At 35.9% G+C, this 18,587-nt stretch overlaps 1 protein-coding gene across 7 annotated transcripts in view; it reads right to left on the bottom strand.

Moving 5' to 3' along the window:
* Positions 1–12,971: 12,971 nt before the first annotated feature.
* SPOCK3 (SPARC (osteonectin), cwcv and kazal like domains proteoglycan 3) overlaps positions 12,972–18,587 on the bottom strand; it is a 428,772-nt gene continuing 423,156 nt past the window's right edge. For all 7 annotated transcript variants that reach the window (XM_086890368.1, XM_086890373.1, XM_086890370.1 and 4 more), the window contains 3 exons: positions 17,473–17,535; positions 16,160–16,297; positions 12,972–15,134 (listed from right to left, as the gene is read on the bottom strand). In XM_086890368.1, the coding sequence (XP_086746494.1) occupies positions 14,965–15,134; positions 16,160–16,297; positions 17,473–17,535 (371 nt within the window). In that variant the 3' untranslated portion in view covers positions 12,972–14,964. The remainder of the gene's footprint in view (positions 15,135–16,159; positions 16,298–17,472; positions 17,536–18,587) is intronic.

Here is an 18,587-nt window from a genome sequence, read left to right as displayed (position 1 = left end):
CTCACAACTATAGAGAGTACAAAATCCTTTTCCCCAGTGGTGTTTTTTCCAGATAAACACATTTGTACATGACACACATTTGAGGAAAACAAGCCTTAGACAATAGATTTAATCCCTTAGTCTCTCTGGGCTGCAAACTTCATTCACTACAAAACAATTGAAAGAAAGGCCAGTCAATCTGCTAAGGGGAAATGTCCAGCTCCCCAGCAATTGAAGGACTGGTAGATGAGAAAGAAATGTGCACATTTGGGAAGGAAAGTGGCTAAGAAGACTCTGATGTCCTAATGGTTTTTATCTAGAGCTGGAAGGGCACAAGCAGGAAAGCACGCCTAGTTTATTACATAACAGCAAGATGCTGGCACTTCTTTGTGGCTGAGTTCTCATTTCACACACCCAGACTAAAATCTTACATGGCTATATATTGGTCTCCTACCTTTCTATAGGATTAAACGTGGTAAAATTGAGCATTAGACCCTTTCAAAATTTTCATATCAAAGTGCTTTAAATGAGAGATGAATTAGACCATCTGGTTTAGGGAATTCAAATGACTTCCCACTCGCATTTGGTATTTAACTATAATTAGACCAATCTATCTGAAACTTTTCACTAGACAAACAAAAATGCCATTACACCCTTGTCCTGCATTTCTGTCCTTGCACACCATAATGCAGTCCTTAAAGTACAGAGCTTTTGTTCCCTTGCCATCCACAGAATATTTTCACTGGCAGAAGTTGGATATCTGGAACAAAAATATTTTCTCAACCTGCTATTGGCTCTGAAGAGGAGTAGGATGAAACTTCCCACTGAATTCAGCTTCACCTCCATGCAGCAGAACAGCCTGGGGGATAAAAACCCCACTGAACTCTATTAGTTCGTAGTAGAACTGTAGTGCCGAAGGGTCACAGGCTGCCCATGGATTCCAGAACTGGCATGTGGTAACAAATGTGGATCCCACAAGTTAATGTCCATTTTTAATTTGATTTTACAGCACAGCCATCGTGTCACAGAAAGAATGAATATAAATCTGCCTCTAACAGATATTCACTGCTTCTCTGTATAGAGTCATATAGAGTCATTTGCCAATACCTTCATTACAGGACATTACCAAATTAACAGAGGAAGAGTTATTTTATTTTAAGCTCTTTTTAGGCCACTTAATTTTTTTTTACAGCAATTCAGGTGTAAAAATGTGAGAACTCGCTAATTATTATGTGTTTAGGGGATTAGCTAGACTTCTTTTTCTTACATTTGACAGGCAAATCAGCTTTGCGAGGCTGTGAAGTCTTCAGTGATAAAATGTTCCTCTGCATGTTGCCATTAATTTTTTATTTTTTTATTTTTTTTCACTGCAAAGCAGGTTGAAGTTTCCTAGACCTATTAAGAACTTTTTTTTTTTTTCTGGGTGGTAAAAGGATTTAAAAATTTGCTTTCCTGCCTGTCCAATGTTAACTTATCAAGATACTATGGGGAAGACTGAGGTTCAAGATTAGTACTAAGAAATATCTAAGGTGAAGGAACATGACCTTAAAGGAAAGATGACCTGCATCACTTAGATTACAAAGAATTTCCTAAATGCATTTTACAATATTTAGACAATAAGGCAAGACTAACTTTTGCTCAGGACATTTTTCTGTTCTCTCTCAGACAAAAATATTATTTAGTGGACAATGAGGAATTATTTTCAAATTCTGTAAAGACTTCAGTTTTGCTACTGAATCACAAAAACTTGTAGAGAATAGGCCAAAGGAAAAAAAAATCTGGTATCCCATCAATCATCCTTTTCCTTGGAAATAATACAAAAAGTTTCTCTTATCCTTAAGCTGCCACATGACATTGTAACTACTCACTTAATCAGAGATCTCGCAGCATGCTGCCATCCCCAGTCCCTGCTGTCACTAGCAAATATGTCTTTTTTCTGTCATAAGTGTGGAGTTACTCAAATCCTCATTCTCTTTACTGCTTAGTCACAATAACCTTTCTTTCCAGACAGCTAACATACAATAAATACATAAGCTACCTAATAAAGGCAGCAAAAAAATAAAATAAAAAAATTCAAAGATTTCTCCAGTGGTTTCATTTGTACTGGCTAAAAAAACAGTTATTGAGAGTCCTTGTGTGCAAGAAATGGGGAGAGCATTCTTTTCTCCTGTGACTGGGCTTCCTAGTGACATTTGCTTCAATATTCTGGGTGAAATCCAAATTACTTTTACAAGTAGTCCAATGAAACTATGGCTATCTGTTCCTGAATGGTGAAACTAAATGAAGCTTTTAATCCCAGATTTATTTTAAAGTCAGATTGCTAGTTAAATAAATCAAGCAGCAGGAGAAAGAAACTGATTACTAAAGCCATTAGCAGACAGGATGCATAGACATAAAACAACAACATGAAAAACTTTGCAGTAACTTTCACCAATATGGAAATGGTAAAAACTCACAACTTATTTTTTACTAAAAGAAGAAAAAGCTAGATCAACAAAAAGTATCAATCAAGTAAAAGCCTTGAATTAGAATAAAGTTTCATTGAACAGTAGTGATCCACAGCCTACAGTAATCCTTGATGAGGACAACAGTTTGCTTATATTCTTGAGTTATAAATAAAAAATGGCATGTGTCATACAGAACAGTCCTATTTTTGGGAGAGGGAATTCTTGTGAGCATATTCGCACCAACTTCTGGCCTATCAATTCAAACTTTGTTCTATAAATCTCATCTTCCCCCTGTATCCTGTCTCCACCAAAACACCCTTCTCCCCAGAAAAGTAATAAAAAAAAAATTCTCTGGAATTCACCAAGGGCCAGCAGAAACTCTTATCAAATAGGAACATGTGCCTGCTTTCCCTATGAAACAGCTGGTTATTCTGATCTGTATCACATCAACACATGGATGGCTCAGAAAGATCTTGGCTCCATTTCAATGAGTGCAATTAAAAAATTGGGGCCCCAAATAATGCACGCTGTTTTCCAGCACTCTCTAACAGCAAACAGGTGAGGAAGAAGGGTTAACATGTACCATCACTTTCTGCAACTCCCTGAAAGGTGGCTGTGGTCAGGTGGGGTTGGTCTCTTTCTCCAGGCAGCAGCTGACAGAACGAGAGGACACAGTCTCAAGCTGCACCAAGGGAAATGTAGATTGGATATTAGAAAAAAGGTTTTTACAGAAAGGGTAGTAAAATACTGGAATGGTCTGCCTGAGGAGGTGGTGGAGTCACCATCCCTGGATGTATTTAAAAAAGAGTGGATATGACACTTGATGCCATGGTTTAGTTGAGATGTTGGGGCATGGGCTGGACTCAATGATCTTGAAGGTCTCTTCCAACCTTGTGATTCTGTAAAACCCATCTAAGATCAATGATGAAGAGCCAATAGCAAATGTTTTTATTTCTGTTTCACAGAATTACAGAATGGCTGTGGTTTGAAGGGACCTCTGGACATCACCTTTCCCAGCATTCTGTTCCAGCAGGATCACCTTGAAGTGATCCAAGTGGCTCCTGAATGCCTCCAAGGATGGAGGTTCTAACAATCCTACATTAATTTCAGAAAAACTATGTTCACAATGAAAAAATACAAAGTTGTCCTCAAAATGATGCAGAAAGGAAAATAAATTGTGTTTTGTTTTTACTTTTTAAATTTCTAATGAAGATTAAATCTAAAATTTTTGCCATAAGGTATTGTTGTTTTTTAAATAGCTTTTAGGATCAAAATTGCTGATGGCCAAGATTTTAACAAGATTAGTGGTCTATATGATCAGGAGAATAACTTAAATACAAATAGAATATTGATAGATTTTTCAAAGTTATTGAGTAGCACACATATTTAATATATGTACATTTGTGTAGTACTTTGCATATTTCAAAAGTAAAATGGGAAATTATGTAACTAAATTTTAGAAAAATCTGGAACATATGCTATATAATAAATACTTTATTTACAGCAATTATTTCTTTTTATTGAATTCTTTGTTTAGAAACAAGGCCTTCTGGTTTGTGTATTGCAATGGGGGATGTATGACTACCCTTTTGTAAGCAGAAGTTGAAATTTATCTTCTGTGTGGCAAACACGTGCATGTAATATTCCCTTGGTTCTGGCATCTAGTGTTCATCCAAGAGTAGTCACTACCACAGCATTTCTGGAATCTGCTTTTCATAGAATGAATCCCATTCTGAAGCAATAACTACAGCAATACACATTTTCCACTGATAATTTTCATTAAACACTGTTTTCACAGATAGCATTAGTCATATCCCTGGTGCTAACCTTGCAATGTCAAATAAAATGCAAATGTTTTATTTACATTGAAAAGTTTCAGATGTTACCCTCAAAAATGAAGATGATAAATTTTGGTGTTCCAGAGGTTGCACTTTAAAAAACCTAAATCTGTAAAGTGCAGGAAGACATTCAGTGACACTTTTGTGGGATGACACTATCTTTCTAAATATCTACATGCCAAATCACTTATTTCTGGTGGACTACTAAGAAAGAACAAATCCTAAGAACAAACTAGTGTAAAACATCACCACTACCATGTGAAACTCATTTAGTCACTGCTCTTCAAGCCAACAAGTAAATGCAAAAAGGAAAGACAAAAAAATGAAAGACACAAAAAGGGAAAAAACCCCAAACAAACATTTAAAAATTAATTTAATAATTTAAAAATTATTTCATGGGTAGAAGTCCTGTATCAAAGGAAACAGCTTCTGAAAAATGCATATAAAAGAGTACATCTAAAGGCAGTACTAATCCTTTTTCCCTTCCATGAAACCTTATTCTCTTCCACAAATCAACACATTTGGTCTTATAAATAATTCTCCAAAGAAAATAAGGAGCCTGAAAAGGCTAAATAAAAACAAGTAACTTAGAAACTTTGGGCAAAGATCTGTCTGCTTTCCCTGAAATGTCCCTCTGGGGACATAAATGGGATTTGACCCTAGGTGAACTTGGCCTTGTCCCTAAATACATGCTGTGCACACTGAGGAAACACGGCTTCCTGAGATGGGCAAGTGCCAAATGAGAAAATTTTGAGGATTGACTCTGAGATGAAAGAATTTTGGCAGCTCTTAAAAAATTTTAGGTCTGTAAAGTGTATGAGAATGTTTCCAGGTGAGATTTGCGGTGTTTCCTAGTGTTAGTAATATTAACAATAAATTCTAGTTACAACACTGCTAGCATAGTCACTACGGTATTATACTACTTCCATTATGGGATTAGGCAGATGGTGGCAAGTGCAGTTTTAAATTAAATTAAAGAAACTATGAGATACAGCTTTTGTATGTATACATTTTACCCTCTAGGAAAAAAAGAAAAAAAGAGGGAGGAAGAAAAGATAAAAAAATCTCTTAAAACTGCCTTAGTTAAAATAGCATGAGTTACATTTTACATAGTGAAAAAAAAAAGAGTTTTCAAATAATTTGAAACTAGCATTTAACCAGGATTGACATAAAAACTTAAGTTCTAACAGGAGTACAGCATTAAATAATTTCTCATGAAAAAATAAAATTACATTTGAATTGCTATAAAGGCCTTTTTCTTCACAACCATGTTGGAGTAAATTACCAGTGACTCCTTTATGTCAGTCAAATGCTATTAATGTGAAAAGCCTTAGTGAAAGAAAGTTCACTATTTTTACATCAATTTTTTAAAACACTGCTGATGAGATCCTAAGGTAGGATAAACCAAGCAATGGGACTCAAGGCAATGTGCAGAAACTGATGCATGGTTAGTTCCATCTGAACATGAGAGAACTTTTTTACTGTGCAGGTGAGTGAGCACTGGAATAGGCTGTGCAGAGAGGGTGTGAAGACTCCCTCACTGGAGAGCCATCTGAACACAATCCTGTGCCGTGTGCTCTGGGATGATCCTGCTTGAGTAGAGAGGCTGGACTAGACCAAACCACTGTGGTCTATTCCAACCTGGACCATTCTGGGATTCTATGCAATTCTATTACACAGAATACCAATTCCAGCCAAGAGATCATGTAATATTTTTCTCCTGAGATGTGGATCCAGATGTGGGTTTCCCAGTGCTGTTTGACAAGTAAAGGATAATAAGCCCCTAAGGAGCTCTTGCCTACCACCATGTTTCCCTTTGAAGAATTTACAGTGGAAGTCAACAATGGGAAGACATACAAACTGATTATTTTGACTTTTGTAATTTGACAAATTTCTACTAGACAAGCCTCCTTTCATGGAACATTCCAAAGAAACACGTGTGACAGCAAAGAGGTAGTATAAGAGGGAAAAGAATAGTGTAAACTTTTCAGAGTCAATTGTTAACTCTCAAAGAATATGAAGTAGGCCATCTGCTGCTGCATAAATCATATCTGAAGAGTCTTCTGCTTAAAGAGATCTACTGAGCATATGAAACACTGAAACCAAGAGCAACCTTGGAGCCTCCTGACTGCTGCTGTAATTCCTAGAAGAGTGGAATTTAGGGACAAGAAGGATAAAATGAAGGTGTAGAACACATGTAGATGCATGGAGAACCGATTTGTGCATCAGACAGCTATTAGCGATGATCATTTTCAGTAGATAGTAGCTTAAGAGAGTAGACCAATGATCAGGTTCTTCACAAAGAAAAAGAATTCTCACCACTAAAATCACATTTTAAAATGGGAAAAAGATACTACAGTTTAACTAAGTAAGAAGATATACAGCTGAAAGTCATACCTGTTCTTTTTGTAGACAAGGCAAATTCTTCAGAGCATGTGTTGAATGCTTTCTGATCCTGCTAAGAAGACGCCACTTGAAGGCCAACTTGTAGGTCAGGAGGAATGTGTTAAAAGTTCTGGTTTGGTTCTTTTCAACAGCTTCAATAAGGAAAGTCAGGATCTACCATATGCTTACACAGTTTGGAAAAAGATTAGAAATCACATTCTGGAAAAATGAACCAATAAACCTGAACAATGCCTAGAAGCATATTTACAGAAATTAATTTTCTGAAAAAAAGGGCAGTCTTATAGATGTCATTAATGGCTGTTGATACTATTGTTTATGTGTGTGTGTAGTCCATGTGCTGACCTTCTGAATCTGTTTTAGGGAAGAAATGACAGTACCTTGTCTAAAACCAGTATCTGGTCTGGTGACATTGAGAGGGAAGGGCCAGATTAGCACTACAAAAGAGACCATACTCCAAAGAGCTGTTGTAGGGGACGAAGAGAAACCGTAACTATTACCATAACCACTAATCATTTACATTTGTTTCCCTTCTTCATTTTTTGCCAGCTAGTGTCTGCTGATAGCACTGCAAGGTCTCTTTACTAATTCACAGCTGTGGGATGGCCTTCCATGGGGTAAAGGCAAAGCTCAGTGGACATCAGTTCCTTTGGTTCAATGCATCACATCTTAGATGCTCTGGCATTCTTATACTGAGTTGATGATTATACTTTGTGGCACGTGAAATGGGTCCTACAGAACTTAAGGGAATGGAAGAAATTATACTGAAGCATATTAACACACAAATTAAGTACTGAAAAAAAATAATATAATTCACATGTTGAGAGTTATCCATTCCAATCACTGTGTTAAGGGAGAGTAACTGGAATTTCTTCCCATGAAAAATATGTCGCTTTGGCAATTTACAGATGTTTGCTCGATGAGCTGGTGTAATCCCAGAAGTCTTTAAATTAAATTTTGGTTACAGATTGATGCAGTCAAAGATCACAAAGAACTGTTAGTTAAGGTAAGGAGGAGTGAGAATGGTGTAAGGCTTTCTGACCCCCAAACTCTTTTCCAGAGTTCTGTTAGGAGTTTAATGTTCTTTATACTTCTGCCCTGTTTTCTTCTCCTGTTTAGAATTACTTTTTTTTTTTAAAAACAAAAGCTGGGCAAAGAACACTTCAGAAACATTAGAAACAAACCTCATAAGCACAGTATTTATTTCTTTTTGAGACAGATAAAATGGTAGGGAAAAGCAGCTGGCTATTTTGGGCTGGCACAACTAGCAGAAATGGAAAGTTGGCACACCTGACAGAGCAAGTATCTTTTGTGAAGACAAAGTAAAGACACCAGAGGGGCCACTGTTGTGAGACTATCCAGTCTGTATAACCTCACTATGCCAAAAGAGAAAAAACTTTCTCTGTCTTCCACCACACTTGGGAAAGCATGAGCAGCAGCACTGCCTCAAAGCCCTTCAGCAGGCACATGCAGTTCCCCTTCTGCAAACAGAGTCTGTGTACAGCTGAATCCTCTGTGGCCGGGTCGCAGCACAGCTGAGCCATCAGGGAGGGCAGCACAGAGATGAGCTGTGCCAGGCAGCAGAGGTTCCCAAAACCCTGCTTGCTCATGACAGCACCGTTCACTCGGTGTACAGGGGCCTGCACAGCAGCAAATAATAGGAATTTTGTGCAATTTCATCCCTACCACTGAAGATTATTAGACCTCTTTTCCCCCATTGTTACATAATGGTATTCAGGAAGCAGTGGAGTGGGAGAAAATTTAATACAAACTGACCTTTAATAAACAGTAACAGACATGTTACAGATTTGAAAGGGGATAAAGGAGCTTCTTTTACTCACTTCCTCATAATTGAGATCTAGGTAAGGTAAGACAACAGCTAACCAGGCAGCTAGTGCTTATGGTGAAAGTCAGATCTATGAATCATAGGAGTGAATTATAAATTAGGGCATCTAGTCATTACCTCTTTAAAGGCCTTAAGACATCCCTTGCGTCAACACTGACGTTTTTTATCTTCACAAAACTGATATAGGAAAGAAGGCAGTACTTTTTCTGCTATTATTGCTGATTCAAATGAAGGTAACTATGCAGGAAGATAAAATAGCAACACCATTTCCACACATGAAAATCAAGCTATCTTAATGGACAAGAGATACCACTGTCAGTGGTATTATTCCAATTTTATGTCAGAATCTGAGTAAATTGCCATTTATATAAACAAAAACTCTGGGCACTTCCTTGTACTGAGTCCCACAAGCATTGGTAATGGACATACTAAAGTATATCTGGACAAACACACGCTACAAAACTCCTTCTGAGGTAAGACTTAACGTGTCAGTAACATCCTCCACTTCTGGGCTGCTTCATGGTGCAATTCCTACAGATCTCACTGTGGGAACTGAACTCATCTCAGCGTTCATGCGTAATTTCTGATGTGAAGACAAGCTAGAAGGCTACATAGGCTTATTAAACATATGAAATTATGAGGGGAAAGAGCAACATGAGCAATGAACTTAGAATCCTGATTTCTTTTTAATTCAATGACAGAATTAGTCACCTACTCAGATACATAGCTGCTGTCCCAATGCTGTCACATTCTAATGTTTTTCCTGCCTTCCTTCCTTTGAATTTGCCTTACTTTCAGCACTACTATCTTGGGTTGGTTTTTGTTTTGTTTTAACTAGGAATTGTCTTTCCATGAGCAAAGATTATATTCAGACACATCATATTCAGGTGTACTTTCAAGGCATAAATTAAAACCATGGGAAGGTTTTCTTTACAAAAGTACTAAGAGTAATCAGTCTTATCTAAATCATGCACTCGAAGCTGCTGTGCCTTCCAAAGAGCCTCCTTCCTATATTCTGGCAGGATTTCTAGATTCTACAGATCTTACTGATGAAGGCAGTAGTCTTGCTCTCAACATCTGATTTCTGTCTGGCAACTAGTCCATGTTTCCAAACACACAGGGAAACTGAGGGAAACAAGTTCACTTCCATGTGAAGAAATACAGACAGGTACCACCATCTTGTGCTGTTGCAGTGCCATTTCACACTGTGCACACTCTGAGTTACACTAACCTAAAAACTGGTGACATCCACTGGGTCACAATCACAAAGATGACACAGCAGAGACACTCGCTTTGTGTAAACCTTCACTGCAGTAAGCAAAGGTGAAAACCTCCCAAGACAAAATAAATACATAAACTTCCTATAGATACATTTATTTCTTTCAGGTGGCTGCCACAGATGTTACAGCAGTAAGAATTCTTAAGTGAGTTTTAACCATTTCATACTCAATGCTAAAATGTATGCCTCCTACGACCCAAGCATGGTTTTTACAGCAATTTTTTACTTTGGGTGAACTGGCTTGGATTTTACTGGTGCTATCTGTAAAACCATCTCAAAGTTTTGTTTACTTCAATAACGAATGCTTACACTAAAAAAAACCATATAAAAACTTCACCCAACAGATCCTGGATTAAAGCATGTTTCAGTTCCTTAACACTAATGCAGCACAATGGAATTAATGTGCATTAAAATAAAATTTACTGCAGAAGTATAATAAAACTGAACAAGTTCTGAAGATGTTTTGCATAATGCACACAACCAATAAAACATGACTTAAACTGTACTTTCAAGAAATTGCATTATTTTTAAGAAAAAAGGAAGAATCATGGCATTATGACTGCAAAACTGGATTCTTCCTATACATTGCTATTGCCAGGTGTTTTTTAGAACAGGTGGAAAGCTCAGTAATCTTTTCTAGGTTTCAAACAAAATCAACATATTTTAATAACCAACACTCTCTTACACCCAAGACTCAAGAAATCATCTTGTGGCCCTCCAGCCTCCCCAGGTATATGGAATCCATCAGAAGCATTACATTTACAGCAGAAGAGATCCAATCTCCTCACAGAGACCAAAGATCAGACAACAATCTCACAGAAACATATTAGTATGTAAGTCTGTGAAGTAAATAAAACTATGAAAATGGAAAGGAATTGGAGAGTCTTCCCAAAAATGTGTATTTGACATCAATGACAAGACCTCCAGAGCAGACCCATCGGTGCCTTGTGCTGGCTACAACCAGTTCTTTCAAAATGACACTTGCCTGATGAGCAGAATAATGACCTGAACTGGAATTGGAAGGACCTGTACTGATCTTTTCTTTTTTTTTTTACTTCAGCAGGCTGCTGGATGCTCCATGAGTTTACAAAACAGCTGTGAATGTTATGGGCAGAGAGGCTGAAGAGGTGATCTCTCTGTTCATCTTGATCTTAACCGATAAATTTCAACCACCTTGGTAAAAATGGTTACAGGCATGAGCACCAGTTTTGTGCATATCCCTGTCTGAAGCTTTAATCAAGTTTTGCTATGGAGTTGTGTGGAAAGCTCGTGAAAAAAATGGCCACACAGATATCACTTGTAACTCACCTTCAAGGAGACAGATACTGTACAGAAGTCTCTTTCAGGATTTGATTCAATTAGCATCTGAAACACAATAAAAAATTCAAGTGGAGGTGTCATCTTTTAGGCTAGGCAACTGTTTCCCATTCTTGCTCTGGTTCCTTAACTTCACAATAATTTCTACTGCCATTTGACTGGATGAATTAACAAATTAGCAAACTGTACCCCTCCTGCACAGCAACTACAGAGACACTGTGGTAACAGAAATCCAATTGTGACAAAAGGTTTAATTCAGAATTGTATTTGCCTTCAGGAGGTGGCTTAGTTTTTTAAAACTTGGTGTTTTAATTACTTACCCAGTGGTACCTGGTTCAGTTAGATTCTTCCAATCTATTGTATTTTCTTGTTAATACCAATCTCCCTTCACACAGGAACTTACTGACAAACTATTGTCCACTGCACTTGCTGAAATGAAATTGTGAATATTTTGCAACTAATATATTTAAATTAGCTGAAAAAACAGTTAAAAAATTACAGTATTTCAAATAAATTTGTAATGCTATGGCTTTATTTAAATCCAGTTTTCAAAAACGTTTAGTAATTAGAAATATGTTCACGGCTCTCAAGAAGAATCTGTAAATAAAAGTACTTTTTCATTTCCTCTGAAGCATAAAGCTAATCCACATCCTGATAACCTTTTATTATTCTACTGGGCAGTGGAATTTTTAATTAAGAATAATGGAAATCCAGGTCTTGTCCATGTGCACAGAACAGGCAAAAATTTTCCTCCTATCAATTATGATCCATCTTCTTCCATCTTGTACAATAATCTGATTCTTGTATAAGCAAACTAATGACACTAATTAATTTCCTTCTAAACTAAACACATCCGTGCCTCGATCCAAAATACTCTTTTTAAAGACTATATAATTTGGTATTCCTTATTTTTCAATGAAACTAAGATTTAAAATTCCACACATTCTCAGAAGAGCACAAGGATTTAATCACTGTGTCTGAAATCCTCCAAATTTATATCATGATCTGTGCCTATCTATAAATACATGTGCAGAACTGTAAGATCAAGAAAAAACAACAAATGACGGCAACACCCTAAAATTAGTCAAGGACTCCCAACTGCTTCTTTGCCTGACTGTAGTCATGAGGACAGACATCTGTGCAAATTCTTGCATTTTATGGAAAGCAGGAAAAAGCTTCTAAATGGTTTAAGTTTTTAGTATGTTTATATTACCAGCCTTTAATTATTCTAGCTGCTCCTGATTTCCTGCATTTCTTAAATGTAGGAAAGAAGCGCACAGTGAAGTAGTTTCTGGTTCCTTTGGTATCATGAAAGGTAAGCAACAGCACCATACTAATCCACAGACAGTTCCATATCTTTTACAAAACAGAAGGATGTTTTCAAAGAAGACTTACACTGTATCAGCCTCTTCTCTGGCTTTTCCTCAGGAATATGTAACAATCCAATTTTTCGTTGTTTCTCTGTCTTAGTTTTGGACTATAAAAATGACCCCAAATTATCCGTATTCCCCACTGTCACTGTTCTTAAGTGAATTTAACTATCTTGAGTTACTTCTGAATTTATGCTAAGTAGCTTTAATACTCAGGGACTATAATGCATCTATACTCTTTCAGTTCAGTGGGGAATTTCCAGGAAAGAAAGAATATAAACTTCTTTCAGGCTTTTCTGCATGACAGTTGTTTTCAAAAAGGTCTTCGTACTGTAATCCCTTTAGACAAAACACATTATGAATTCTCCTTAATTCTCTTAATATCACAAGTTTTAATGAAATGCATTTCCAGTTTGTCATCTAATAACCATTTGTCACATACAAAAAATTCCCCACAACAGTACTTACTGTGTCAGCCAATAACGACAATGCTTTTTCTTTAGCTTCTTTATTTAAAATCAGTTTATATATCAGTGAATTTCAGTTATAACAAACTGTTCTCTCACAAAATCCCACTATCAGAATGGTAAACTCTTAACTATCTTTATTTAAGAAAATAACACAACTATGCCCCACAGATTATGACAGAGCTTGAAAAGAAGTCTCTCTCTTTCTTTACTATGTAATGAAGACAATGTCATAAAAGTACATAACAAAGCTATAGAAAAATCAGGGAAATTACAGAAAACCAGAAGCTCCCTATGTGTCTTGCCCTACTCAATTATTTTTTAATGGAAATAAAACATGAATGGCTTTATTCAAATAAATACATATTTTATTAGGTAAAATGCATCTGAAACATGAATTCTTCCTGATTCTAAATTTCAGACTACGTAAAAAGTCAAAATGATGGGCTATGCTGGCCAAAGGTTGGTTACAAGAGTTTTTATTTTGCAAACTATACAGAAACAGTAAAAAAGAAAATGCATTATACTTTTCAATATTACATAAGATAAACATTAGATTTAGTATTTAGAAATAATTCAAATATTATTTAGAAATTAATTCAAATAAGAATCTCATTTTCCTTTTATTAATGATGGGAAACCAGTGATTCATTTTTAAATTATACAACCTGTAGTAATACATTATACAGGCCATGTCAATTTTATTGTGGGCAGAAAGAAACAGATAGGATATGAATGAAGATGGTGGAGTCCCAAAATGTCTACACAATTAATTAACATGCTAACATAAATACAGTGATTAAAGTAATTTTCTCTACAGTAAAATCTTAAGTGCTACTCTACACAATAAGTATAATCTAGACCACATGGTAATTACATAATAATAGGAAAAAATTAAAATAATCCATTTTCTTCATTCCAGCAGCAGTACCTATACTGGTATTAATTTGGTAATTGGGTGTGCTTAGCTATTGCCTAACATCCTATACTGGTATGCATGCTAAAACCTCTCTAGTTCTATTTTGCAAGGCACCTTTACAATACGTTCTATAAGTTTCTGCACTAATAACAGAAAACAACAATGAATTAAGATAAAGAGCAAAACTATTTCCTGAAATAAGAAAATAAAAAGCATCATTATACATTTATTAAAAACTACCTTGGGGCAAGTGACAATACTCTGAAATACAGTCATGTATAAAGGTAATACAATTTTAAGCAAATCTTTTTCCCAATGTAAATATTTTATGCTAGTCTGATTAGAGAGAAATACAGAGAAACCACAAAAGGTGAAGCAATGTCTAAGTAAATAATGATAAAGCTTATATGACCTTGACATGAAACAAGAAAAAAGGACAAAAAAATTTTAGAATTATAGAACTGGTGCTTGTCCATGCTACTGCTTTTGAAAAACCCTTTCAATAATCTAGCCATTTCCTAATAAAAAGGTAACTACAAATGCAAACCCAAAGGAGGACTTTGCTACAGTTCTCCCTCTTGATTTTTCTCCATACCTTCGGTAATTAAAGGCTGGCTGTGATGCTACCTGTGCACCAATGTTTTTTTACCGCAATACATGTCTGATTCATTAAATGGATAACTGCAGGGCCTAAAACACTGACAGAACTGAAGTTAAGTCACAGTATGCATTCTGAAGAGGACATGCACAGTTCCAAGTAAGGGCAAATACCTTTTCAGCAGAATTTTGAAGAGACTGCTTGGCTTTCTAGTGTTTTGCACATAGATATATTTTCAGTAGCACATAACATTTTTTTCTTCAGGCTAGAATTCCAATGTGTTCTCTTCAGCGCAACGGCATTTAAAAACTCAAAAGCACATGATATAATTATTCTTATTTAAACAAAAGAAGTCTATGACTCCAGCTGCAATGTTTGAAATAATCATACAAAATATACATATTTGTTAGAACCCTTTTGATCTCAGAGAGCAAAGGGATTTTATGAAATATCATCTTGTGAAATTTAGAAAGGTACAACATTATGGACCTCTTAATATTATCAAATATATCCATCATGATCATCGTCATCATCATCATCATCCCCTTCATCTTCATCATCATCTTCAATTTCATCTTCATCATTCATAATTTCATCTTCATCATCTTCATCATCTGTCCATTCATGGAAATCACCAGAGGCAAAATCACCTGAAGTCTCTAAATCAATAGCTAAAAAGGTATGATAGTTATAGAAAAGACTCACAAGGTAGACTACATATTTACAGATTATTTTACATAAGCATACAAAAGGCACACCAGAGTATTTACTTTCAGGACAACTACAGAGTGTTACATAAAAACAAAATATAAATAATATGACGATTCTTTTGTCATAAAAAATCCACCTCAATTTTGAATTAATTTCTCAATGCTAACAAAAGGAGACAAATTTTATGGATTTGTAGAACTATAATGAGTGCTAGGAACAAGTGAAAAGATTTAAGTCCAACTTACAGATGACAATAAGGACTACTGATAATATACCCTGACTATTGTTCACTTCTTACATATTGTCTTGAACTATATAAAACTGTCCATTTATCTAGGAATGATTCTGCATCAGATGGACAACAGGCCTGAGCTTGTACCTCAAATACTGTGTACAATTTACTCTCTGCTTCAGGCTATGTTCTTTTGTTAGAGAAGAAGTGAAAAGGAGTCATGAATGACTTTTGTTTTTGTTTTTTTTAAAAAAGAGGAAAAGTACTTTTTTTTTTCATCTTTTATATCTGGGACATCAAATAAAGGTGACATGGGAATTCTTGGAAGAAGCTGCACAGTGCTGTAGGGAAGGGAAAAATAAGGGAAGATTTAGTGTGCTAAAAAGTTTTGGCAACTCCCTCAAATATAAACTGAAAAAAATGTCAAATAGAATCCACTTGCATGCCAATTACCCAAAGGAATTTCATGAAACATTCTGGGACTTATCTAATGCTGCTCTAGAAAATTAATTTTTCCTGGGTTTATATACACTATGCCAAGCACATGTAAGGAGTCTATTAATAGTTGACACAGTGACAGGAGCTCAAAAAAAAAAAATTAAGCAATAACAATAGAAAATTATAATTTGTTTGGTTTTGTATCAAAATCCATGTAGTTGGGTCCCACACTTCTTACTGAAGAAATTTAACCTGGTTGTCAGTCAAAGGGAAAAACACCTCTAAACTGAACACCACAGAAAGTTCTTAACTCACCACATTCTGCTGCACCATTTGTTCTGGATCCTGACACTTCATTGCCATATCTGTCCACACACCAGCACTGCCCTAGGCTTCCGTGGCACTGACTTGGTTTGTAATACCCATCTTCATCACAGTAGGGGATGTATTGCCCTGCAAGATAGATAGATAGAGAGATAGATATAGATACATATGTTGAATAAGTGTATTAAATTCCATGTCTTGGCCAATGTCACAATTATAGCAGAAAGCAACTACCTTTTGCTGCTTCATCATTTCAGACTCTAAGCTGACTGCTTTAGTAATACTAAATTCAGTTGACTCAAAGTGACTAAAAGTATCAAATGTGGGAGGGAAAATGACACAAATCAGTCTTGGACTGATTTCAAGAAATCAAGTGAGTGATCTTGCTTTAAATTTTTGGTTGATCCTGTGATACATATTTCTTACTCCCTGAATATCTTGGTCCAGATTTTCACTGTATTCTGGTGAAAGGGTTGAAATGTAGGGCCCACTCCTGAATGGGAAGTTCTATCATCTGTGGAGTACAAAGTCTGAATAGTAAAGGCCAGACTTCCTGACTAACAAACTATCTGCTACAAGGAGTTATTTGTGTTTAATATGTATTTGAAAAAACACTTATTTACAGACTAAGATGTAATTATTCCACCGGAGAAGATGAATGCAACAGAACACACCATAGAAAACTGTAAAAAATTGATACTAAATTTGCATTTACATGTATAGGAAGGGCTTATTTTGTGAGGCAGTGACTTGCCTACAGCTGAATAATCCACTGTTTATCACTTGGACCAAATGGAGACCACAAAGAACAAAATATTCATATGCAAGCATTTGAAGTGTATAGTTCTTGTCAGAAACCATCTTTATGAGAAATAAAGATACAGTTTTGACTGCTTGGGTCCAAGCCTTTTATTTCAGCTTTTACAAAGTAACTAGTGGTAAATGAAGACTTCACACTTCAGAAATAATGATGCAGTATAAACTGATTCACTACAAAGACTTAAATTACTTACAGAATATTACAGTTAAAGGATCAGCAAAAATACTACTTTAGAAGTACCTTATGCTGTCCCTTCTGTAACTGTAAAAATGTACCTTCTATCAGGATAATAACACAAATGTAAGAGCTTTTGGTAGGTAACATCATAAAACCAAGTTTAATAGCTTTCAAAAATTTCATAAATTTTGTTGCTGAGATTTACTGTGGTCTATCTTCATTGGATTAATATTGATTTTGTGTTGCTGTTTAACTAGGATTATTTATGTAAGTAATAAAACCTTCAAAAGAATGATCTATGGCTCACCTAGGAGCTTCTTTCCTCCTTGCTGCTTCTGAATGTTGCTGAGTTCTGTTTGGCAAGGTGGGTCTAAAAGGACATAAAAAATGTTGAACAGGTTACACAGTATCTAGGACAGACAGCACATGACTACATTTCCAGAGTTTGCTATGCTGTAAGGTCACTCTAACTATTGATCTTATGGAACACACACATCTGAAAAAAAATCATAACCACACTTTGCTACAGTTCCAGAACTATGAATCTGCACACCACCATGGATTTGTCTGGCACACCACTCCCAGTTAACTCATCTCCAAGTGAGCCTCTAGCCACTAGGCTGGAAGACTGAGGAATGCTAGACCAAAATAGTAACTCTATCACACCCTACTTTACTGGTCTATAAAAATCAGTGCAACTGCTTGCTTCATGTATTACCTAAAAACAGGATGGCTCTTTAAATTTCCTCCCTTTTCTCGTTTTTAGAAGTTATGTTCCAATTTTGTATTTCACATACTACACACTAAGAAAATAAGACCTTTCTCTTCACTGAAGCCCGCAAGATTGTGATTCTCTGGCAACAATGTAAGACTGGGTCCCCATGGGTACGAAACCCCATGTGAATCAAACTAACTTAGAAATGAAGGCCAAACTTTTGGTAAGTTGATGATTCTAAGAAGCAGAATATGTATCAAAATTCAGTTTTCCATTCTTCAGCTACAGCTTGTTCTTGTTCTGAATAATTTCATTTTTTACTGTCCACAGAAGAAAGTCACAGTATGCCCCATGAAAAGAAAATAAGATGTGAACGTATTTACATCACTGTTCAATATGTGAAAGAATCAAAACCAGAAAAGCACTAATTAATCTCTGAACAATGGCACTGCATACCACATTAGACCATTATTAGTACCAGGGCATTTCTCATTCTGAACCAGCAATGGAATTACTGAGTTTACTCACAGGTGTCTTTAGCCTGCACCATTCCCAGACAAAAATCTTACATTCCATGAATATTAATTGCATTTTCCATTTTAGCAGACTCTGATAAATTATAATACATCCTGCCATGTACTTAACTCAAGGATGCCTTTTTCTCCATGCAAATAGAAAAAGGTGTTTGAGCTGGTTTAAAGATGAGT

This window comes from Cyanistes caeruleus, chromosome 5 (genome assembly GCF_971803275.1).
Source record: "Cyanistes caeruleus chromosome 5, bCyaCae1.hap1.1, whole genome shotgun sequence".
Classification (NCBI taxonomy): domain Eukaryota; kingdom Metazoa; phylum Chordata; class Aves; order Passeriformes; family Paridae; genus Cyanistes; species Cyanistes caeruleus.
Note: the sequence above shows the minus strand (reverse complement) of the source record. Positions and strands in the feature narration are given on the sequence as shown.